At 43.2% G+C, this 26,031-nt stretch overlaps 1 protein-coding gene across 1 annotated transcript in view; it reads left to right on the top strand.

The window, feature by feature from the left end:
* Positions 1-26,031, top strand: part of LOC147333464 (uncharacterized) — a 45,674-nt gene that overhangs the window by 1,498 nt on the left and 18,145 nt on the right. The window contains exons 2-9 of the mRNA XM_086266300.1: positions 5,520-5,561; positions 5,668-5,937; positions 6,014-6,256; positions 6,371-6,538; positions 20,853-20,927; positions 21,037-21,093; positions 22,718-22,783; positions 25,637-25,681. Of these exons, the coding sequence (XP_086122426.1) occupies positions 5,520-5,561; positions 5,668-5,937; positions 6,014-6,256; positions 6,371-6,538; positions 20,853-20,927; positions 21,037-21,093; positions 22,718-22,783; positions 25,637-25,681 (966 nt within the window). The remainder of the gene's footprint in view (positions 1-5,519; positions 5,562-5,667; positions 5,938-6,013; positions 6,257-6,370; positions 6,539-20,852; positions 20,928-21,036; positions 21,094-22,717; positions 22,784-25,636; positions 25,682-26,031) is intronic.

The raw sequence follows: 26,031 nt of genomic DNA, 5'->3' as shown, positions 1-26,031 counted from the left end.
AAAAAAAAAAAAAAAAATCTGCAGCCTTCCCTGTGGTCAACAACAGACACACATTTTGCCCCTATCGTGGACTAAACCAATCAGAGATAGTCAGGGGCGGGACCTCTCTGATTGGCCGTGGTCCAGTTGAAAGTGCAGGTGGAAGTGGGAGGTGAGTAGCTTGAATAAAGCGATATCAATTCATTAAATCCTGACTTTTAAATATAACTGTGTTTTGCCAGAAACGCCAGATTCTCAGATTAAAGCTCACAAAACCATTTCAACAACAACCAAACAGCAGATGAGAGCAGGTACACGGACTCCACACAAAGACGTAAACACAGACCGACGCATCAGAATCAACTTTGTCTTTCTCGGCTTTCTCACCCGACGGCCCGCAGACGGACACGCTGTCGGAGCTCAGCGATCCTGATGCGTCCGGTCCGCGCTGTGATTACGTCTTTTTGTGCTGATTCTGAGCTGCAGGTTTTGTCTCTCCAACCAAAATTCACCGAGCTGAATTTTGCTGTTTTGCTTCCACGACTATTAAAATCACACTCCATGCACAGCTAGCTTTCTCCATCTCTCTCTGTACTTCAAGAACAGTTTCTGTCTCCAATCTCTGTTTTCTGTGTTATTCATTCGCTTATTACCCACCAGTCTACCGTTGTTCACAGCGCTGTGGCTGCTGTCTTTTTCTTTTCTTCACTTAAATGACCTCGGACAAGAAAGCCTATTTTTTCTGTTGTTCAATACTGAAGAAATTTAAACTTTATATGCAGAACATTGCAGAATATTTTAAGGTTATCTGCAATAAAAAGCCAGACCAGGAAAATCTCCTTCATGTTTTTCTGTGTTTTATTCTCAGTTACTTTCACACAAAGGCATCTGCTGTGATGTTCACAATGCTGATGAAGTCAGTGCTGATAAATGATCAGAATTATAATATTTCTGACTGTCTGAGGCCAAGTTGAATCGAATCGGGACTTTGAAAACCGGAATCAAATGGATTATAGAAATCAGTGATGATACCCAGCCCTATGAGCAGCCTGGGCCCGACAGAAGTGGATGTAGCTGTAATAGGAAAAGAACTATTGCTAACTTTTCTGTTAAGGCCTGATCCTTCTGAAATTCATAGCCAGTGCTCTGACACGGTGTCATCAATCTTTGAATGCTGAAAAAGCAGCAGTGTATCCAGAAAAACACATTATATTATATCAATTATTATAAATTTGTGCCGGTACACCTAACTTTAAAAAGTTAGGCGTACCGGTACGCCCATGGCAAAAAGTTCGTCTAGAGCCCTGCTCCTGCAGTTAATAAATACATGCTCAACTGTTTCCATAACACCACACCAAGTACACAATCCTGTCGAATGTTTCCCCTTCCTTCAGATTTAGATAATGGTATCTGTACTAGACTTGTAATCAAGACCGAGACCAAGTCGAGACAGAAAAGTCTTTAGAGTGCAGCCAGATGCTGCTTCGTTCACGGGTGTCAGGCATATTTGTGTTTTTGCGATGCACCCGCGCAGCCCTCCTCACCGCCCCGTCTCACTCCTTTACTGAGAGGACAGACGCACGCTCCACTTGACTGACGCGTCTCTCACCCTCTCTGTTTTTCACATAATGATATTGTTCTATATCCTCGCATGTGATTGGCCACAATATAGAGGGACTGAAGCATAGCTGAGCCAATCTGTGAGAGCTGAGCAGTGAAAGGAAATGAAATCTCTAAGCACGGCTGTTAGAGCTGATGCTTTTGAAATGACTGGTAGATTTATTAGGCTGTTTTGAGTTTTGTTCAAAAAAGAATGACTTCATATAGGGAAAATATATATCACATGTGCAGGACACCTTAAACTAGTTTTTTAATTAAGCAGCAAGGCAGAACAAAGTCAGGCCTGTATCAAGACACGAGGACTAACCCCAATTCAACCAGACCCAGAACTGATCCAGAATTAAAACAGGACTACAACAGTTCAAAATCAGGACTACTGAGGATTTAACAAAGACAGAATCAGAACTAGATGATAGCAGCACTAAAAATCATCATAGACCTGCACTACACTTATTTTTAATTCAAGTCCACTATTTTGATTCAGGAGTTTATATAATTATTCAGCCTTGTTGTGCAAACAAGCCTGCAGAGCTTAATAAATGTAGAGTTTGAAAAGTAACAAATGGCATCTAAAAAGAAACACTAGGTACGAGACACATGTTCTGATGAGTTTTAACAACCATGTGACTAACATGTGTCTCACCTGCTCTTGTTCATCTCTCTCTCTCCCTCTGTGCTGACAATCAAGCCAAACACCAACAGTGTTACAACAGTTGAAACCAGATATTTACTCTTCAGATAAAAACACTTTTTTAATTGTAACATCAAATCAGACTAAATGTTTATTTTTTTAGGTTGATAAATATAAAAAACATATTTGTTAACTTTAAGAGTAAAGAGAGAAACTATCTGTATTTCTTAATTGCAAATGGCACCAAATTGAGCTACACTTATGGTTCTTATGGTATATCTCTTGATTTCCCCATGTCACAGAAACAGGGGCTGTATCCCAATCCAGGGTCTGCAGCCTAACGATCCTCAAGGGCCGCGTACTCAAAGACCGCTAAGGCCGGAAGTGCGAGGCTTGTGTAATGGGACGGTCTAGCCTCCGTTGTGCTGATACTGTTGTTTGTCAATAAAGTTTAAAAAAAAAGCCTTCGTTGCGCTGCCCAGGTTGCCTAGCAACCATGATACTAACAGCTGGAAACGTGTCATAGCTTTGTTTGACAGAAATGAAGGAGAACATATTTAGTTCATTTGTTTGTTTCTACATGAGCTTTGATCATTCTCTGTAAGATGAAGCTCAGCTACTGAAAGGCTTTAAAACCAAGTTAGTACAAACGTCACTAACGTCACATGACTTTGCCGACATGTGACCAACAGGAATGTTTTAATGTTCTTCGTTATTAAACATTTGCACATAAATAAGTGACATAATATTCAGTACTTAAAGTTTACTCTTCGGCCGCTCCGCTTCTGCCGTCAGCCGCCATTTTTTTCTGCAAATTTATCCACACCCATTGCTGCGCTATGCATTCTGGGATATGTTGGGCCACGAAGTCTACACTGCCACAGCCTTAAACTTCAGGGAAATGAAGGACGCATTTCAGGGCCGCATTTCGAGCAGCCTTTGAATTGGGACAGGCTTCGTCGCGCCGCTGTGACGTAATCGGCCTTGAAATGCGGCCTTAAGGCTGCAGACCCTGAATTGGGAGACAGTCAGGCTCTGTGTTTTTCCTTATATGCATCCACAGCTGTGCCACCAGTTTACTCACATGGACTCTACTAACCTATCAGAAGCTTCTTCAGCTCAGAATGGAATCGTCTGCAGTTTCCTTTTTAATTAACAATAAACTTAGTGCACATGTGCTCCTACATTTGATGAAAGTGATAAAAAAATAGAAGCTCTGTCTCTCTTTATTCTGACATTTAACTAATTCAAAAGATATTTCAACATGTATTTATCTAAAACAAAACAAGTTTACTCTTTTTAACAGTAAAAATTGGTTTTTTTTGTTTTCTCCAGTGTAAATATCTGGTTTCAGCTGTGAATATCCTGCTGTGTGTTGAAGTTCCTCTGGTTTTGCATAGAAATATACTGAACAACATCCAAAGCATAATATATAAAATAACATCTACCTGAGTTTTTTTTAACACATGACCCTACGCTGTGTTCACTGCATCATTCCATGTTTGGCACTGATCACCACCTGCACTCATGTATATATCTTTCAACGTAGCACTCTTAATTCTTATCCCTACTTTTATTTTTTCATGTCTATTTAAGTGCTATTTATGACACTATGTTTGCACTGAAGCACCGCAGCAATTTCCTAATGTTGTAAACCTGCTCAACATTTGGCAATAAACCCCTTTCTGATTCTGATTCTGATTCTTTGGAAGAAGCTCCTTATGTCCATTGTTGTGTTCATCAGTACACAACTGAAACCGATTTAGAGTTTGTTTATCCATGAAGGGAAACAACTGAAAATATGAAATAAACACACATGTAGCTGAGACTCTCTAAAAAACAGCATTGTTGTTGTTTGGATTTTCATTTCGCCATTTGTTGAGTCACTCGAAGAGCAAGAAACGTAATATGGGTCAAGTGATCAGTTTGATGTCAATATTCGTGATACACAAACACAAACATGATATCAAACAGCAGCCAAAGGGTCCAGGGATTCCTAGGTTGGGGAAGGGCAACAACAATCCTCTCCAGTCACTAATGTCAGCACTTTGGAGGAACCAGGCAGGGATGGGTCCAGGGACATTTTTATACAAAAGAGGAAAGTGAAAAGCCAGGAACAGATACTGCGAACGAAATTACCATGAGAGAGCTGAGCAACACTGAAGAGAGTCACGCAACAATCCAGGGATGAGAAACGCCGACCCGCCATCTGAAAATAGTCACCAGAGACCAAGGAGCAGCAGGTGATTAATTGACTGCAGATGTGTTGGCTGGTGGCGGGAACACACAATGAGTTTCCCCTTGGTAGAGGGGAAACTATAACTGCACAAAAAACTATTTTTGGCCCACCTTCCTCAAACATGTCTCTGCTGCTGAAACACCAGCGAGCACCGAGTTAAAAAAAACCACACATTTATTTAACTCACCTGAAATCGCACATCCACACTTCCTCCGCTCACACATGCTCCTCTTCTGCCACTCGTGCTTTCACTGCACTTCACACTGCCACACTCAGGGGTCCAGGGAGAGGTTCTCAGACAAGTCCGGGAATCTTTATACAAAGACAAGTGTTAATACGAGCCAGAAATATACAACGAGCAAAGTTTAGCCGAGGCTGCATGAACTCAGGGTGTTCAACGATCCAGCGATGAGACACTCTGAGCCACAAACCCTGAATACTGGCCGAGGAGACAGGACTAGTCAGAGCAGGTGCATCAAAGGCGGGAGCCCAATATTGACATCCGCCCAGGCAGGGAGGAGACAGCGAGGAGAAGAGAGAGGGAGAGAGAACACAAAAACAATTCTGCAGCCCAATGTGAGTCAGCCGGAGAGACTCGGGGACATTGATGAAAAGGTCAGACTTCCTAGTTTTGTTATTTTGCACTTATTTTAGTTTGTTAAAGCCAATAATTAGTTCAGCATTCCCGTTTCTGAGTTCACATTTGGGTCTTTCCTCTGCCAGCCACGCAGCCACCATGGCAGAACTTGACCTCATTATGGACCCAGCAGACTCACATTGTCTCCTGAGGAAATGTGTGCCCAGCTTCAGGGTTGCTGTCAGAGCGTGGTTTATTTAAAGACCTTTTCAACAGACACTTGCAAGTTATTTTTCTTGATGACTTCCTGTCGTCCACAACCTGTTCTGGGACGTTTCCCAACATGGAGTGTTTGGCTCAAGATGAACAAACCTCCATTTGGAACTGTTTCTGACCTTTAGTGACCTCTGACCTTTAGTGACCTCTGACCTTGTGACCTCTAACCTTTAGTGACCTCTGTCCTCCTGTTGCAGGTGTGTGTGTGCTGCTGCTGTCTGCACCGACTGTTTCTGCAGGTGAGTTGATGATGTGAAAACCATCAGTGAGACTCCAAAAGAACACAAATACACTTACTGTGTGTGTGTGTGCGTGTGTGTGTGTGTGTGTGTGTGTGTCCTCCAGTGTCTCTGTCTGTCAGTCCAAACCTTCAGCAGGTCTTCAGAGGATCTTCAGTGTATCTGAGTTGTGTTGATGATGGACAGACAGCTGATGGATGGACAGTGAAGAGGACCAGAGGAGGACTCACTGAGGACTGTGGAGCAGCTGGGTCAGAGTTTAGTAGGATTAACAGTTCCTTCTGTGCTCTCGATCTCAGTCTCTCCACTGGTGGAAATTTCCTGTGTGTAAGCTCATCTGGACATCAGAGTGATGAAGTCTCCATCAGTGTCTCAGGTACAGACAGATGTTCCAGCTGTGTCTCTGTTTCTGTCTGTCTCTGTGTCACTCTGTTTGTGTCTCTGCTGGACAGGCAAAGATGTGATCCTGGAGATTCCTGCACTTCCTGTCATGACAGGAAGTGATGTCACTTTGTGGTGTACACCCAAAGAGGGAGAAAGACGAAAGTCTCACTTCTTCAGAGATAATGTTACACTTGGATCTGGACCTGAAGGAAAGTGGATTCTCTCTAACGTCCAGCGGTCTGATGAAGGTCTCTACTGGTGTTATACTGATATTCATCCACCTTCTCCTCAGAGCAGACTGAGGGTCAGAGGTCAGGGCACTGACATCATTTCCTGTTTAAAGACAAACTAACCTGCTGACCTGATAATGAACTGACTGAATCATCTTCATCATCTTCATCATCTCATCATCATCTCTCCTGCAGATCCTCCTCGTACCACAACCTCTCCTCTTCTTCTCACCACTTTCCCTCCCTCCTCTTCCTCTCCAGACTCTTCCTCCTCCCTTCCTCTTTATCTCCTGGTGCTCCCTGTAGTCCTGGTCCTGGTTCTGGTCCTGGTTGGAGGTGTGGTTCTGTTGAAGAAACTGAGAGGTATGGCTCACCTGAACTAACCAGGTAAACTTATTCACCTGAAGCTCTCTGAGGGTGACAGTCAGACTTTACTCATGAGGATCTGATGATCTACTCGCGTTTCTATGTGAGATGATGCTCAGAGCTGCCAGCCTATCTCCGCTCTACCGTCACATGTCAAGCTTTTCTTATTGTGGAAGTGGGGATGCTTTTAATACTCACAGTAGAGCTGGGCGATATAAGATTTCTTCATATCACGATATGTTGTTTTCATTTCAGGCGATAACGATATTTATCACGATATAAGCCAAATAACTATATTTGTAAGATTTAAATGTGCCGTTGCTCACAAGTAAAATGTGAAATAATCAGCAGCTTGTTTTGATTTAAATATTTATTTCCCATAATAAGTTCAACAGGGTAGATGTACTTAAGGAACATGAGACTTTTTCAGATAAATAAAGGCAAATATTGCAAACTACACAAAAGGCAGCCGCTAAAGCGTTTAAGTTTCAAAATAGAACAAACGAAACAGACTAAATTGTCAATTCCACTTAGAAACAAAATATTAATTCTAAAAATAAATCTTAGTTTGTGTTACAGAAGAACAGACAAAACTGACTAACTTTTGTCAACATCAAATAAACTGAGAACTAAAAGGAAATTCTCAATCTGTCCTTGTTGTATAGTTGAGCTTTTCAAACAGTTTTAACAGTTACTTTAGTCTGACAAAAGCCGAATGACTAATTAGCGCTTCCAGTCAGAGATTGAGCTGTACCGCTTTATTGTATTTCCAGACTTGCTTTCGGCACATTTACAGTGCAGCTGCTCTGTTTTTTGTCAGACTTGAAATAGCCGAAATACCTTCACACTACGGAACTTCTATGACTCTTCTGTTCGACAATCTCTCCGGCATTGGAACCATCATCGGTTTTCTCTTCGGTCACGCTCGGTTGATTTTTCTCTAGTCGGCACACTCATTTCCTCCATACTAGAGGTTTTTTTTCTCCAGCCTGTGTATAAACCTCTGGTACACAGAGAACCAGTTGTGAAACTCACAGTAAGGAAATGGTCGGCAGAGACTGAAGAGGCCCTGAGGGACTGTTTCCGTTCTACTGTGTGGGACAACCTCTGCAGCCCCCTGGAGGATGACCTCAACAGCATCACAGACTGCATTACGGATTACATGAACTTCTGTGTGGACAACACCGTACCCATCATAAAAGTATGGTGTTTTTCTAACAACAAGACATGGATAAATTCTGAAATTAAGGCTCTACTCAAGGAGAATAAGAGTCTTTAGATCTGGAGACAAACAGGAGCTGAGAGGTGTTCAGAAGAAGCTGAAATGGAAGATAATCAAATCAAATCAAATCAAATCACTTTTATTGTCACCTCACATGTGCAGGCACACTGGCACAGCACATGCGAGTGAAATTCTTGTGTGCGAGCCCCACAAGCAACAGAGATGTGCAAACACAACAACACAAACGAGCAAAATACAAGAATGGCCAACCTGAAACTAATAAATATATGTACAATATATAATAGTGTATGCATTTCTGGATGTGTATACTAAATATTTTCCTACGTGTGTGTGTGTGTGTGTGTGTGTGTGTGTGTGTGTGTGTGTATGCACATTTTTACAAATTAAATAGTAAAAAAAAATAAAAATAATAATAATAATAATAATAATAATAATAAAATATATAAAATATACAGAGTTGAGTCATGTGCAAAACAAGTGGCATTTATATACAGTATGGAGTGCATAATGTTGAAGTTCCAGTAGTGAAGCTGAGGTGTCTATGACGTGTTCAGCAGTCTGATGGCCTGATGGAAGAAGCTGTCTCTCAGTCTGCTGGTACGGGACCGGATGCTGCAGAACCTCCTTCCTGATGGAAGCAGTCTGAACAGTTTATGGCTGGGGTGACTGGAGTCCTTGATGATCCTCCCCGCTTTCCTCAGGCAGCGCTTCCTGTAGATGTCTTGGAGGGAGGGAAGCTCACCTCCAATTATCCAATCAGAGCACCGCACTACTCGCTGGAGAGCTTTGCAGTTGTAGGCGGTGCTGTTGCCATACCAGGTGGTGATGCATCCAGTGAGGATGCTCTCAATGGCACAGTGATAGAAGGTCCTGAGGATGCGGGGGCTCATGCCGAATCTTTTCAGTCTCCTGAGAAAGAAGAGGCGCTGCTGCGCCTTCTTCACTGTTTTGTTTGTGTGTACTGACCACGTAAGATCCTCAGCCAGATGTACTCCAAGGAACCGGAAGCTGCTCACTCTCTCCACAGCAGCGCCGTTGATGGTGATGGGGGTGTGTACTTCTCTGCACCTCCGGAAGTCCACTATCAACTCCTTTGTCTTTGCGACGTTGAGGGTGAGATGGTTGTCTTGACACCAGTGGGTCAGGGCGCTGACCTCCTCCCTGTAAGCCGTCTCATCACCGTTGGTGATAAGACCCACCACTGTAGTGTCGTCCGCAAACTTCACAATGATGTTGGAGCTGTTAGTGGCTGTGCAGTCGTAGGTGTAGAGTGAGTACAGGAGAGGGCTCAGTACACACCCCTGTGGAGCACCAGTGTTCAGTGTGACAGGGGATGAGGTGATGCTGCCCAGTCTGACCACTTGGCGTCTGTCAGACAGGAAGCTAAGGATCCAGCTGCAGAGGGAGCTGCTCAGTCCTAGATCCTGCAGTTTCCTGTCCAGCTTCGAGGGAACGATGGTATTGAATGCTGAGCTGTAATCTACAAACAGCATTCTCACATACGTGTCTCTCTTCTCCAGGTGTGACAGGGCAGTGTGTAGTGTCAGGGCTATGGCATCATCAGTGGACCTGTTGTGGCTGTATGCAAACTATAGAGGGTCCAGTGAGTCGGGTAGTGCAGAGCGGATGAAGTCCCTGACCAGCTTCTCGAAGCATTTGCTTACGATGGGGGTCAGGGCTACAGGTCGCCAGTCGTACAATGAGGAGATGGTGGAGGATTTGGGTACAGGGACGATGGTGGCCATTTTGAAGCAGGCTGGGACTACAGACAGAGAGAGGGAAAGGTTGAAGATGTGCGTGAACACTCCAGCCAGCTGAGCCGCGCATGACCTGAGGACGCGGCCGGGAATCCCGTCCGGACCAGTAGCTTTGCGTGCGTTCACCTTCCTGAAGCACCTCCGCACATCCTCCTCAGACACAGTGTGCGCACTGACGTCATCCGCGGTGCGCACACTGTCCGGTCTCATGGTGTTCGCTGTGTCGAATCTAGCGTAGAATACGTTTAGATCCTCACACAGAGAGGCCGTGGTCTGCGGTGTGCTGGTTTTCCCTCTAAAGTCTGTGATCGTGTTTAGTCCCTGCCACATACTCCGAGGGTTGTCAAACTGTTGCTCCACCCTGTCCCTGTACTCACGTTTGGCTGCTTTGATCGTCTTCCGGAGTTGGTAATGTGCGTGTTTGTAGTCCGATGTGTTCGCGGAGGCAAAGGCGGTGTTCCGTGCCGCCAGTGCCGCGCGAACATCTCCGTTAATCCAGGGTTTTTGATTTGGGAAAGGCAAGGAAAGGAAAACTACAGGAGGAAGATGGAAGAGCAGCTGCAACAGGACAACATCAGAGGTGTTTGGAACAGCCTGAAGACAATCCCAGGACAAAAACCAGCCCCCCAGGCTGCAGGAGACTTGGGGTGGGTGAATGACCTAAATAAATATTTTAATAGGTTTGATCAAACACCCACCCCTCCCACAGCATCGTCCCCCCTGCTCCAATCTCCTTCATCTTCAGGGACTGCCTGTCCTTCATCTCAGGACTTCACACCTCCCAGCTCCCAGTCATTACACCCACCCCCGGCTTCTGTGGACTCCAACATACACCCCCCTCCCCCAAAATCCACTCTTTCTATTTCAGCACTTCAAGTGAGGAACGAGCTTCGCAAGATCAAGATCAAGGTGCAGAAGGCTGCAGGTCCAGATGACATCAGCTCCAGGCTCCTGAGATGCTGCGCAGATGAACTGTGTGGCATCCTAGGTTATCTGTTCAACCTGAGCCTGTCACTGGGGAAAGTACCACAGCTGTGGAAGACCTCCTGTGTGGTACCGGTACCAAAGACCTCCCATCCCAAGGACCTCATTAGCTACAGGCCGGTAGCCCTGACATCGCACCTGATGAAGACCCTCGAGAGGTTGGTTCTAAACCATCTGCGCCCCCTGGTGAGGTCTTCATTGGATCCGCTGCAGTTTGCTTACCAGCCTGGCATCGGGGTGGAGGACGTCATCATCTACCTCCTGCACCGAGCTCTGACTCACCTGTCAGCAGAACCACCTGCTGATCAACGCCGGGAAAACCAAGGAGTTGGTGGTGGACTTCCGGAGCCGCAGACCCACCACACTGACACCGGTGGACATTGAGATAGTGGACTCTTATAGGTACCTGGGTGTTCACCTGAATAATAAACTGGACTGGAGCCACAACACTGATGCTCTTTACAGGAAGGGTCAGAGCAGACGCTACCTGCTGAGGCGGCTGAGGTCATGTGGAGTCCAGGGAGCGCTTTTAAAGACCTTCTATGACTCTGTGGTGGCATCTGTCATTTTTTACAGTGTGGTATGTTGGAGCAGCAGTTTGAGAGGAAGAGGTTGGATAAACTCATCAGGAAGGCCAGCTCTGCTCTGGGATGCACCCTGGACCCAGGGCAGGTGGTGGACGACAGAAGGACTCTGGTCAAAATAACATCTCTGATGGACAGAGTCTCCCCCATGCATGTAGATGTTGCTCCAGAGCTGCTGCAGTGACAGACTGCTGCATCCTCGATGCATGAAGGAGCGTTTCTGCAGGTCCTTCCTCCCTGCAGCTGTCAGACTGCACAACCTGCCCCTCCCTTCCTTCCCTCCCCATCTCCAGCTGCCTCCCTCTTCCCGCTCCTCCACAACCACCCACACATGCAGGGCCTTGGAGTGGGGGTATGTCACCAGGGTGCAGAGGAGGCTACCCCCCCCCCCCCTGTCCCCTTCTGGCTGCCTCTGCCTCAATTTTATCCCACAACTTAGACATTCACATTACTCACACTCTCATTACACATACATATAGGATCTTGGGGGTGGGCACAATCACGGAGTCCAAATCACCATCAGGGTGTATACCTCACCCCTGACGTCGTTGCCCACCTCTCAATTTTAAATACACTTAGTCATTGAGGGCTAGCAGGAGGGACCATGCGCTTACCTGCTGCTCCTTGGCAGGTAGCTCCATGCCCTCCTGGGTTTTAATTGCACCTTAGAACACATATGCATCAACACTACAATGAGCGGGTGGAGGGAGGTTTGGAGTCTTCTCCCACCCCCATTCTCTGCGGCCTGCTGGAGCGGGGGGGCTAGTAGGAGGAGTTGGCCGTCCGACTGCGGTCTGGGGTGTGGGGCCTCCCTGCTGCTGCGGAGTCGGGGTGGTCTGCCTCTCCCCACCGCAGGGAAAAGGGTAACACCACCTGGGTCTGGGTGCAATTCCCCCCTCCAGGGGCAAGGGTACCTAGACCCGGTTTGTAGAGTACGCTTGGGGAGTGTGATTGTGTGTACAGCGTCTCTTTATGTCTGTCTCCACGTTGGTTGAGTGTGGAGTGAGTGCATATGAGAGCATGAGGGTGGGAATGGATGTTTGTGTCTGTGTGTGCCTGTATGTCTGTGTCTATATGTCAGGTTGGGTATCAGACGCCACCTCTCTGGGGACACCTCAGGCCCTCCAAGGTTTGGAGGCCTATCTCCACCCACCACCACTTCCCCTGCCGGTGGCGGACTCCCTCAGGTGTCGGTGTGTTGGTGGTTCTTTGTGTCTGGGGGTGGGCGTCCGGGTACACACCGGTTCACTCCTTGGCGGCCGCTTGTCGGGGCCTGGGGCCTGGGGCTCGCTCGGGCCCCTTTGGAGGTGGGGTGCCCCCGGCCTCTCGGCCTAGGGCTCGGTCACTCAGGCGCAGCTGGGGGCCGGCGGAGCTCACGGGCGCGTCACTGCAACCCCCCCTGGCTTCTGCTCCGCGGCTGCTGAGTGAGCCCTCATCTGGGACTCTCCTCAGCTCTTACTGGAACAGTGGCGCGGCTGCCCCTCTGTTGGTCTTCCATGGTCTCTTGTGTTCTGGGGGCCTCTGGATGTCTGGAGTTTTGATCTCCTCCATACCCGCTTCACACCCTGGAGGATGGGGCTGTGGCCCCCCCACACTCCCTAGCAGATCATTACATGGAGAAACCTTTGGAATGCAAGCATGCTGATCCACACAGGTATGCACACATGGGTATTCACAGACGCGGACTAAAGCTTTCTTGGCTGCTGCCTCAAAGCACACTGTGCGCTGTCTATCTTGCGTGCTGCACAATATCGTTTATTACTTAGTAAATACTGATATCTATGACTAGCTAGTTTATTGTGATGGTGCTTTGTTTTCTCTATTATTATGTTGCTCTTTGTTGTTTGCTGTCTCCTCTGTTTGTTTGTTTGTTTGTTTGTTTGTTTTTTCTCCATACAGGTGACCCAGGAGTTTTTTTTTTTTTTTTGTCTCTCTTCCCCCCCCTTCTCACCGTCTCTTCTCCCCTTGGGTTTTCTTTCTTTCTCTCCCCCTCTCTCTCTCATTCATTCCCCCTGTCCTATTTATTAAAAAAAAAAAAAAAAAAAAAAAAAAAAAAAAAATGACAAAGGATGAACTGAAGCTCTGCCATCACGTAATGTCGCATACTGCTGTTTCTGATGTCATTTAAAAAAGAAAAAAAAAAGAAAAAAAAAAAAAAAAAAAACTCCCAAAAGTCAAAAAATGTAACTACAAACAGTTCAGACGAAGGCATTTCTGTGTTTTTCACTGACTGATCAAAGAAAAAATAATGATGATCAAAAATGTAAAAATAAATAAATAAAATCTGAAGGTTTAAATAAATTGTTCTCTTTGTGTGTCTGCAGCTCAGACGCAGTCTCATACACTCAGCCCAAACTCCAGACTCAGATGATTTCCCTCGTTTTGTTTTCACTGATTCGTTTACAGTGCAGGGACTAACGTGTTGTTAAGTAAAGTGTTACAGTAACTACGTTATTATTGTGGTAACGAGCACGGTAACTAGTTATTATGCCAAAATCAGGAACCCGTCAATCGTTACTGGGATTTAGAGTCGTTATAGGGCTTTGGAGTTGACGTAACGCCGCAATGCATTGTGGGAGTGCAGCACCATATTGGCAGGCCACGACTCAAAGATTCCCTCAAGATTCAAGACTCAAAACTCTTTATTTGTTGCATGCATAGTTATACAAGTACAACACGCAGTGAAATGTATCCTGACCTGCTCCTCGACTGTGCAAAAGAGGGAGAGAAGAACATTATGTGCATTAAGAATATATACATGGGGGACATTATGTGCAGTAGTAGATTTGTATGCAGCAAGTACGTTAATTATGTGCAGTAAATGAATTAAATAAACATCAACACGTTTCAGAAACTGGAGCAACTCAAATTAATCCAGATATAATTAAGAATCAGACAAAAATCCTCTTGTTAAATGTCAGAGGTCCAAAACACATAATTAGTGTCTTCTCAGGTCCCTCAAGACTATCCAGAACAGAAGAGCAGGAAGTATATGTGTACTACAGCTGTTTTTATAATCATACATCCAGTCAGTCGTTTCTGGACTTCACATATTTCAGTTCATGGTGTGATTGAGTTGTTATTTCTTTGTCAGGTTAATTGTAATGATTCTGGTTATAATTGTTCGTGCATGTTAAGATTATATGTCTCAGTACTTTGATACTATGTTGCTAAGATATTTAATATAAGATATTTAGCACTAAGTTAATAGCAGCGGCCATAATCCCCACAATAATAACATCCAGCTGTATTAGTTAGAGGACTGTTCGACTGTTTAGTTTAACTGCTGCTAGTTTTACCGTATTTGTGCCTTAATATGAGCAACTTGTAAGACACGTGTTAAAAAGCTTATCTATGGTCTACAGGGACCCCTTGTGGACATTGTAAGATATTGTTGTGTGGAGAAGATGGAGTTACTGTATTGTGATCATAGTTATCTGTGACACGTAAACGACAAGTTCAGTTATGGCTGCACCGCCTGGCAAGCACTTTGATGCAAACAACTCTTCTGTGGGAATTTATTAAAGACCAATAACCCAAAAAAAAAAAAAAAAAAAAAAAAAAAAAAAAAAAAAAAAAGACTGCACAATCAGAACTGCTCCCAACAAACACAGATGTTTACATCTGCACTGTAACTGCAATAAGTTAATTAACCGATTCACACTGCAACCTGGTTTGCCTCTTATCTGTTGTTATATTTTATTTAATTTAATAACTGTACAGTACTCTGTATATAGTAACCATTGTCCTTAAGAAAAAATATGTAAGAAAAATTGTGTATGTTTCTGTTCTGTGTCCTGTGTACTGTTTGTTTGTATATTTGTCTTTTTGGCTGCTGTTACAACCAAATTTCCCCTTGTGGGACAATTAAAGGATTATTCTATTCTATTCTATTCTATTCTATTCTATTCTCTATTACCCGGGCGGCACGGCGGCTGGCTGCTTCCCAAACAAATACACATGTGCGGCTTGGCACTTGTGCTGTACGTAACAAGTCATGTGACGTGACGCTGCGGCTGTGATTGGTTCGACTCTGCGTTACCTAATTTGGATCGGCTGTTCTTCTTTTTTTTTAAGAGGACAAGAGAGATGAGGTCTATCGCAATAGTTTAATTTTTTTATTGAGAAAAAGTTATTTCGCAATACATATCGTTATCGTTCTATCGCCCAGCTCTAGTTCACAGTCAGCTGTAGTTGACTCTAAGACTTTAGAAGAAGTCATGAATCTTCACAATGACACAAACTAACAATCATGATTGGTCTCTGATGAACTGAGTGTTGGTCAGCGTGAAGTCTGTTTGCTGAGAGTTTCAAAACTCCAAACAGTGAACTGAAGTGCTGCTCTTACCATTTTAGTGATCAGGCTGGATTAGGATTTGGTCCACCTGAACTAGCTTATGCAGGCAAAGGATGACACGGTGTATTTGAGAAAAAAGAAAGTCCTAAAAAACACCGAAACATGTCTTGAACCCATGGTTTTGAGTTTCTTTGTGGGTTTTTAATCTCCATTTCTGTACACATTATTTGAGTTTTACTCTATCAGTCACATTCTTTCTGTTTTTCTTGATGTCAATAGAAGTATAAAAATGATATTAGTCTGTCTTCCATCAGTCTTTATTTGTATTCTGCCTCGAAGTTCCTACTTCCTAGATTATTTTTCCGTTGAGTCTCTGTGTATCTTGATTATGCAGTAAGCAGTCCCCCTCTGTGTTCCTGCTTTTGTTCTCCTTGCTCCCCAGTTTAATTGTGTCAATTTTCTCTTATCTCCTTATTCTCCTCCTGTTTTCTTTTGTTTTTTTGTGGTTCTTTGTGTCCTGTGTTTAGTTTATCTTCCTATTAAGCATTATGTTTTCCTCACTTTCTACATGTCCTGCATCTGGGTCTAAATCCTGCCCTCCACATACTATTTGGCATATCAAATATTTATTAAAATTCAATCCATCCATTAATTTTCTCCTGCTCATATGGGGCTGGGTCACGGGGGCAGCAGCCGAAGCATAAAAGCCTTCATGAACTCAGGGCAAACTGCATCCACCCTGCAACCAAGGAGTTTTTTGACCAGCTCAGTGACCTAACCCTGTTGATGGGCAAGTTGTGCCCATCATCCCCAGACTCTCAGTTGACAGCCCAGCACCTGCTTTCACCCTAGATTCGCGAACATACAGCCACAAATCTGATGATACGATTACACGTGCACTTATGGACACCCTTATGTTCTGACATGGTGTTCACCATCACTCTCACTTTTCACAGAACGCCGAGCCATCTGGAATACAGGAAGAGCTATGCACTTTTCTTTCTTTTTACTACAGCTCAGTGTTCAGCACCATAGTACCAGACATTCTCATCACCTTCATACCCCCCACCACCTACTCCTGGATCAAAGACTTCTTAACCAACTGAACTCAATCAGTTGGTCCACCTCTCTCAGCCTGCACTAAGAACGCAAAACACTGGGTCAAATGACCAAGAACCATGACACTTCAGGAGGCACGACAAGTCCATTTCCCTTCCATTATAAATGTACAAGGTGTGGCAAGGGCGTAGATTTGGCGTGGACGGAAGGGACATGTCCCCACCAATATCCAGTGATTATTGAATTGTCCCCACCAATAATTTGATCAACTTCAATTGCAGGGAACACAAGTGGTTGGTTCCCCAGGGTCAACTCGAAAGGAGAGAGATGGGTGACAAATGAGATCATTAAGTTATGGGCCTGTTCTGAATAATCCTGTCGGTGTAAGTTAGTGGACTTGTTCTCGGTGCAGATTGAACAGGTAGAAACATATTCACAGACATCCTCAGACAGGGATTTCCACCAAAACCACCATCACAGAAACGAGATTGTGTGATTGGCTCATGGATAACGTAAATTTTGGGGTCTGGGCCCAGTGGATTTAATTAGCTCTTTCTCTAGTTTGAACATGGGAGGAGGCCAGGGGTTCCAGTTCCTGGGTCAGGTTCAGCCTGTAGAGCTTCATGGATGGCTGACTACATCTCCCAGGTTGGAGAGCAAAGAACAGGGGACAGGATGGTGGTCTTGGACATTGCTCAGTGATGGAGTTTTGGCGGTTCAGTGCGTCTGGCTTGATATTCTGAGAACCGGGTCTGTAAGTGATGGTGAAATTGAAATGAGAAAAAACAGGGACCATCTGGCTTGCCAGACATTGAGTCTCATTGCAGCTTGAAGGTGTGCAAGGTTTTTGTGGTTGTGCCACAAGATGATTGGGTGTTTCGTCAGAAGCTCTCTATGCCCCACAGGCACAACTCAGTCCAGGCACTAGAACCGCTGGCCTCCTCTCACATCCACACTAAAGCAAGAGCAAAGAGTCCACACCGCATTTTTCACAACAGATTGAAGGTCAAATGCACCCATGTGCTTTTTTTCTCATTGTCTCTTCACTGGTGAACAGAACTGCCTCCATATCAGAGTCTGATTGGTCCACTTCCACAATGAAATGTTTGGAGAGATCTGGTTGAGAGAGAACAGGAGTTGATGAGAAACACTTGTTGAGATAGTGAAAGGCCACAATAAAAGTCTCTAAAGTCTCTGGTGACATGGCAGTAAAAGTTATCAAAACCAAAGAATCAGTGCCAGGGCTTGCGGGTCTCAGGAGTTGGCCAATCTCTGTCCGCTTGCACCTTTGTCTGGTTGGAAGGGAGATGCTCCTTTCCAACTATGTAACAAAGATAGGAAACAATGAAAATTACATTTCTCTACTTTAACAAACTTGTTCTCCAATAATCTTTCCAATACTAAGCACACATGATCTCTGTGTTCATCAAGAAAAGATCAAAGGGATGGAGAAAATCTCTAAGGAGTCCATAAGTGACTTGGAGTCATTTTCGACCAGGATATGTCCCTCAATGCACATATTACACAGAAAAACGAGTTCATGCATTTATTATTTTCAGGCTGGACTACTGTAATTCATTGTTATCAGGACGTCCTAAAACCTCCCAGAAAAGCCTTCAATTAATCCAAAATGTACTGACAGGGACTAGAAAGAGAGAGCAGATTTCTCCTGTTTTGGCTTCCCTTCAGTTTTCAGGCCCCTCTTCTGTGGAACCAGCTTCCAGTTTGGATTCAGGAGACAGACACTATCTCTACTTTTAAGATTAGGCTTCAAACTTTCCTTTTTGCTAAAGCATATAGTTAGGGCTGGACCAGGTGACCCTGAATCCTCCCTTAATTATTATTATTAGTTCGCGGCGCGATATGGCAGCCTGGCTTCTGTCAGTCTGCCCCAGGGCAGCTGTGGCTACAACCGTAGCTGCCTCCACCAGTGTGTGAATGTGAGAGTGAATGAATAGTGGCATTGTAAAGTGCTTTGGGTGCCTTGAAAAGCGCTATATCAATCCACTCCATTGTTATTATTATTATCCAGGTAAAAAATCTAATTTCCAAGAGAGACCTGCCATCGTGGCAACAAAAGTCAAAATACACATACCACATAAGTATGTGCAATATCCCATACAAACACATGAAAAATATACAAAAGAAGATCAACTTAAGAGTGACATTAAAAACAATCACACTGAGTAAAAGAGTTATTCTCTCATTCACTTAAGACAGACTTAAAACCTCCCAAGTTAACCAATTCTGATAACTTCAGTATGTTGCAGTAGGCACATATTTCAATATCCATCCGCGCATCACTAGTTTTCTTCTTCAGTCACCTTAGAGAGTGATATTATACCCCTTATGTCAAACAGAGTGATTTGTGGCCCCAATAAAGTTTTGTGGCCCTAGGAAGTAATAAAGTAATAAAGTTATAAAAATATGATATTCATCAAAAAATATGCTAGTTCATTGCTTTTTTTTCCCCTAAAAAAGAACTAATTGGTTATTTAGAAAGTTTCTTATACATCAAATAGCATTCTTTTATTTTTAAGCCATTAAAAAAGTTTTTACTTTTTATGCTCAAAAAACGCCATCTGGTGGTGGGTCAGTGTCTCCGGACCGTGCTGTGTGTCTCAGGCATTGAAATGCAGTTTAAATGCTTTTCCTCCATGAATTAAAAGAGCTTGTGTTCTGTCCTCACTACGTGTTGTCCGCGTGGACGTAGACGCAGCTATACAGACAGCTAAACACTCTAAATCAAAATCCAAGGAACAGGCCGATGTGTTGAGTTGGATGATGTAATAAGGAAAAAGTGTGATACCCGCTTCACACCCTGGAGGACGGGGGCTGTGGCCCCCCCACACTCCCTAGCAGATCATTACATGGAGAAACCTTTGGAATGCAAGCATGCTGATCCACACAGGTATGCACACATGGGTATTCACAGACGCGGACTAAAGCTTTCTTGGCTGCTGCCTCAAAGCACACTGTGCGCTGTCTATCTTGCGTGCTGCACAATATCGTTTATTACTTAGTAAATACTGATATCTATGACTAGCTAGTTTATTGTGATGGTGCTTTGTTTTCTCTATTATTATGTTGCTCTTTGTTGTTTGCTGTCTCCTCTGTTTGTTTTTTTTGTTTGTTTGTTTTTTTTTCTCCATACAGGTGACCCAGGAGTTCTTTTTTTTTTCTCTCTCTCTTCCCCCCCCTCTCACCGTCTCTTCTCCCCTTTGGTTTTCTTTCTTTCTCTCCCCCTCTTTCTCTCATTCATTCCCCCTGTCCTATTTATAAAAAAAAAAAAAAAAAAAAAAAAAGACAAAGGATGAACTGAAGCTCTGCCATCACGTAATGTCGCATACTGCTGTTTCTGATGTCATTTAAAAAAAAAAAAAAAAAAAAAAAAAAAAAAAAAAAAAAAAGGAAAAAGTGTGAAACTGTTGACAAAACCAGAAATAAACTAATAAAAATGTTGCATCAATATAAAATATAACAAACACACCAGTAAGTCACATATTCAAAAATATGAGCAAAATATTTATCTGCTTAGTGAGTGCCCGAATAAAACATCAAAGGAAATCCCGCTCATGATCAAAATGTTAAAGAAACCACATGGCATATGAGCTAGCTTAACCTTACTAGCTTAGGTTATACATGCATTCAAATTAAATTCTAACAAACGATATCACTCCTTCACAACAAATAATAATGCACACAAGTCGTCTCAGTGATAACAAACAATATTACTCACAGATGATGCCGTTTATCAACTTGTGAAGGCGTCGATGGCAACAGATTAACAGAGTAGGAACTGCCTCTGGCTGGATCAGTAAGAAATACACAAAAACAACCACTAGGGGGCAAACTGCAGAACAGAAAATACCTAATGCCAGCATAGCTTGAGTTTAAAATATTCATGTCCATGTCTATTATTTATTTTGTTATCCAGTAAAACCCTTTAAAATTAAAAAGAAAAAAGATTTGCACTTTGGGGCAAATTTTCTTGTGTGATTAAATTCAGTTAATCAAGATGAATTAATTACCAAGACTCGAATTAATTAGATTGACAAATATACCTAATAATTACCTGTACAAACCTTTGACCCAAAGCATGTAATTAATTAACACAAATGTATGTATTTTTGCTTTAATGATGATGCCGACTCCCAGAGCAAAGCCAGTGAGAATCAATAAGGGAATCAAATTGATATGTGATACCAATAATGAATCACTACATTCTTATCGATTCACATCGCTAGTAACTTGCTATATCAACCAGTAGGACCTACAACTACTCCCTGACCTATTCCACCCCAGCTTTCTCATCTGATCCAGCACTACGCAGTAATGCACCATTACATACAAAGTGTTTTGAGTCTGATTTTCCTGTCCTTCTCAGTCACCAAGACTTCACCTGCTCCTGAAGAAGTGACCTATGCTGATATCAACATCAGACAGAAGAAGAAGAGGCGAGGTAAGCTGAGTGTAGGCGCTCAGCTGCCATTTTGGGAAGGTTAGAATGAAGTTACTGTGCAGTTTATCACAGGAAACATGTTTCTGTTTGATCTCTGTTTATCTTCCAGAAAACCATTCTCTTGGTCCAGATACAGTCTACTCTGCTGTGAGGACACACACTGCAGGTACACAATGCACATACACAAAATTATGAAACATTTGAAATTTAGTTCAGTTTATGGGGTTAGATAAAAAGCTGTAAAACTAATTAAGCTTACATCTGTGGGATGATTATTGGTAATTTTTTCTCTAATGATAAAAATCTTATTTGTGAAGAAGTTCATGAAGTCATTACTAGTTAACGTTAAAGGGATGGTTGGCTCAAAAGAGCTCTGACTGTTTGTCAGCCTGGCTACAGAGCTGAAGAGAAACCTGGGGTTGTTCTTATTTTCTTCAATCAGTGATGAATAGTAAGATGTTCTGGCTTTGCGGAGGGCTTTCTTATAAAGCAACAAACTATTTCTCCAGGCTAAATGATGATCCTCTAGATTTGTGACACGCCATTTCCTCTCCAGCTTACGAGTCATCTGCTTTAGGCTACGTGTTTGAGAATTATACCACGGAGTCAGGTACTTCTGATTAGAGACCTTAGTTTTCACAGGAGCTACAGTATCCAGAGTCGTACGTAGTGAGGAGGTGAAATTATTAACAAGATAATCGACCTCTGTTGGAGCAGCGTTCAGATAGCTACTCTGCTCTGTGTTGGTACAGGGCATTGGAGATGATAACAGTGGGTGGATTATATTCTTAAACTTAGTTACAGCACTTAGACACTCCCTAAGGACAGGTGGACGACAGATTATTACAAGTAAGACTGTTTCTTGAGCTTTTGGAGTTCATATTATATAAACACTGTTCCGAACAATTTGACTGAGAGAACTTCGACTGCTCGCATTTAAATTTGCTGTATATCCAATTTTGCAGATTTCGGTATGAGCAGCTGGCTCTGTGTACCTTTATTTTGAAGGCCTTTGAAGAACCATCCTGATGTCTCCATTCGGCCTCCTGTTTGGACCCCATTAAGCCTAAAGAATATCATTCCTATCACAGAGTGCCAAGTCGTTTATGAGCACATTGCAATGTGTATATAAAACAGCTTTAATTAATCATTAAACCAAGCATATGCCAACACACAACACAAACCAATGTCCCCAATGGACAAGGGGTGACGCTTCCAAACTGTGTTCAAAGCATTCAAAAATAAACAGAGTGAATCCACGTGTCCTACCACGTCTGATGTGTGCATTGCGCTACGTTCCTCTGTGCCACTGTGATGGTGCCGTTTCCAATATCTCCTTCTCCAACAGCAGTGTCCCACCATGTGAAAGCATCGTCACTCCAAAAGCTGCATCCAGAAATCCTCTTCATTGTCCTGATGTATGCAGTAAAACATGCTTTGATGGGCTGTGATGCGTCTCCAACAAGCCATACTGTGTGCATTTTATTTTAAAACTAAACCAATAAACTTTCCGTTCATACAAAACAAATAATGGCTGTATTAACTTACATCGTTTGTAATAAGGACTTAAAGGTGAAAAACTCCCCTTTGAGTTCACCCGTGTCAGGTAAATAACATGCGATCACACCCCCATGCAGTCAGCTGAGGTGCAGGAAAACCTGCACCACCACAAGAAATAAACAAAACTTTCACTTTAACTCTTACAGGTCCATTTCCTTAGCTGAGTGTCAGTGTTTCTGCGTGACCTTGTTTCTCTGTTCAGTAAATCATCATCTCTCTCTCATTCACAGGCCCTTCTGAGGTCACTTATGGCCAAGTTCAAATCACATCTCAGAGACCTGCGGGCAGAAATACTGGTAACCTCTGCAACATCCACTCATACATAGACCATAGGATGAAATCATTGGTGATTCTGGCTCCTTTGAATCAGTTTTTGGAGTGGTTTCCACAAAGGAGCAAATTGTTTCATTGCAAACATGGTTAAAGAAGATCCATGATGGACGACTACAGCCTCAACAAACCATTTGTTTTGCATTATATTCAGAGGAATGGGCTTTGATTGTAGATTGATAACAAGAAGATCATTTCAAAAAGAGAGAGTAATAAAAGGGTTATTTTACAGAGGTGCTGCTTTAGTGAGGAGGAAGTCATTCACAAAATTTATTAACACCAGAGTTCCACTGTCTGCCGACAGTTGACCAGGGCACATACGCCCACCATTAGGTACACGCTGAATGCTTCCTGACTACACATGCATTTGTTCGGGAGAAATTTAGGAGAGGACTCCACGACAACACCACATTAGTAACAATTTGGGACTTCCTGTTACTGATATCAGTGAGACACATTTTGCTTTCCAGGTTGCAGGGTATCTTCTTTAAGGTGCACGTTTGTGTTAAGCTTTGTGTTCAGGAGTCGAGTACTCCTGAATAGAGGCTTTTGTTTTGTGAGGGGCTACAGTATTCTTGGTGATGTGCAGTTTGTATGGCCCCCATGTGCTTGTATGCATGCCTGACAGCATCATAGACATGGACCTCCTTGGTTTTAAGTCAACTGAGCTTGGGGGCCAGTAACAAGTAACTTTCATTCTTTCACTCAATAACTAATAGCAGTCAGGCTGCTGTTGCCTAGCCTGTAGAGTTCTGTGTGACCCACAGATCTGTTACAGGCCTGACTGACTGCTGGATCAGTCAGTTAGTACAGGAAAGCTGGACCGGCCATTCATTTAAAGGGTCCAAGTTTCTGATTCCAAGGAGTGTTCCCCAACTGATAATGAAGGAACTGGACTGAACCAGTGAGGAGACTTGCCTAGCTCTAACTGCCCATCTCCAGTTATGAGCCTGTTCCCTCTGACAATGACTGCCTGATGTCTGTGAAGGTTCTCAGTGAAGGTTGTGAAGGTTCTCAGTGTGAAGGTTCTCAATGACTGCCTGATGTCTGTGAAGGTTCTCAGTGTGAAGGTTCTCAGTGTGAAGGTTCTCAGTGTGAAGGTTCTCAATGACTGCCTGATGTCTGTGAAGGTTCTCAGTGTGAAGGTTCTCAGTGTGAAGATTCTCAGTGTGAAGGTTCTCAGTGTGAAGGTTCTCAGTGTGAAGGTTCTCAGTGTGAAGGTTCTCAGTGAAGGTTCTCAGTGTGAAGGTTCTCAATGACTGCCTGATGTCTGTGAAGGTTCTCAGTGTGAAGGTTCTCAGTGTGAAGATTCTCAGTGTGAAGGTTCTCAGTGTGAAGGTTCTCAGTGTGAAGGTTCTCAGTGTGAAGGTTCTCAGTGAAGGTTCTCAGTGTGAAGGTTCTCAATGACTGCCTGAGTAACCTTGCAGGTCAAGAGCAATTTAGCATGGGCGATGTAAATGCTTTAGCACATAGTAAGAATCACTTAATTAAATCACCAGAATTGTATCCTAATCTCATAAATGAACTCTATACTGATGCTGATCTCTTTTATTGGTCTTGAGATGAATGAGAGAGGAGGGGATGACGTACATTCTGGTGATAAACTCCTTTCCATCCTGTGCGCAATAATATCCATGGGGAAAGCAAAAAGCACTCCAAGTCTTTTGAGACAACAATTCAACAAAAGTTATTTTTATAGATCCAATTGTTATGTTCACAGTGGTTGAACAATGATTTGTCACATCTCACTAAAATCTTCTGATGTTGCTCTCCAGTCCTCATGCCCAGGAAAGTACAGGACGATCTTCGACTCATCTTAAGAGCACTCTTTTATACTTATTGGCTTCGCTTGCTTTCTCTTTTTGAAACAATTACAAATCTTGCCTACTCCTTATGATTACTCCTCTCTTACCTCACCCTGGAATTCTTCACTGCTATTGGTACTGTCAGGGTTCCTGGGTGGTTCACCCGGTGTTTTCAGTTCATGTTCAGTCTATGTTCCACAGAGACCACAACTACTAGAAATGCTGTACAGCATTTCTATTCTGTCACTTATTTTTCAGTCTCTGTCCCCAAATATTTTTGGACTTATCTGTTATTTAGGTGGAGTTCTACTACTCTACCAGTCGTGAAAGATGGCCGACCTCGCCTGAGCCTGGTTCTGTTGGAGGTTTCTTCCTGTTAAATAGGAGTTTTTATACATAACTCTCACGCATAGCCCAAGATGGATGCCTCAGGGGGTATATGAGGTTCATACCTTGCCCAAGGGCATTTCAATATCTAGAGGCAGGAGTTGGTGATTGTACCACCAACTTCCTGATAAGTTCACAATCCTCTCTATATCCTGAGCAACAATATATCTGCGACTAGAGGTGGTAACTAGTGAGGAGTGTAAGGACTCCGTCCAGGAGGTAACTGTGTTAGCTGTACTACAACACACCTTATTAGCTAATTACTGAAGAAAAAAATGATTTCACATTTCTCTAATGTACATTTTTAGATGGTTGAACATAAGTAAGGACCATTTCTACAACGGCTAGATGACTAAATTTGCCTTTTTGAATTATCTCAGTTTCCTGTCAGTGTTTCCAAAGGACTAATGGACTTTATTATAACCTAGTCAAAAGTCTCTGTACTTTTACCCACGAGTAAATGATTTTACTGTAATATTAATTAATCTGCTGCAGTAATACTTTTAGAATCTTTAAAAGTGGATTTCATGATGTCGGAGCCCACTAAGGCCACTCCCGATCTCTTGTTATGAATTGACTCTATAAATAAAATTCAAGTGAATGAATCTGTACTCTGTTGTGTTACAGAGTACCCAGCTGATCCAGATGTTGTGTACTCATCAGTGAGAGCAGGTACCTCAGCAGATCCAAATATGCATATGTTAATGTATTTGTATAAAGACACACAACTGATCCAGTGTGCTTCATCCACACAGGAAAATGAAGATAGACAGCTGGAGGAGCTTCACGTCTTTCCAACCTGAATCTTTTATTTTGAGTGTAACTCGATTCTGCCAGATATGCTGTTTGTTCTGCTTTGTTTCACCACCTTTATAGTGTAGCTTCTTCCTTTCAGCACAAGTTTAGATCTATGAGTACTTGAACAGTGAGCCACAGTGCATTTTAAAGAGTGCATATCTTGAGAATCCACTTCTAATTTGTTATGAGATTTTTATAAACTCTGAGGTGTAAAATTTTCAAAT

This window comes from Aulonocara sp. 'chitande type north' Nkhata Bay, linkage group LG3, assembly GCF_057382095.1.
Source record: "Aulonocara sp. 'chitande type north' Nkhata Bay isolate Kocher_YH1m ecotype deep benthic linkage group LG3, A_spYH_male_GT1.1, whole genome shotgun sequence".
NCBI lineage: Eukaryota > Metazoa > Chordata > Actinopteri > Cichliformes > Cichlidae > Aulonocara > Aulonocara sp. 'chitande type north' Nkhata Bay.
This window is presented reverse-complemented; position numbering and strand designations above follow the sequence as displayed.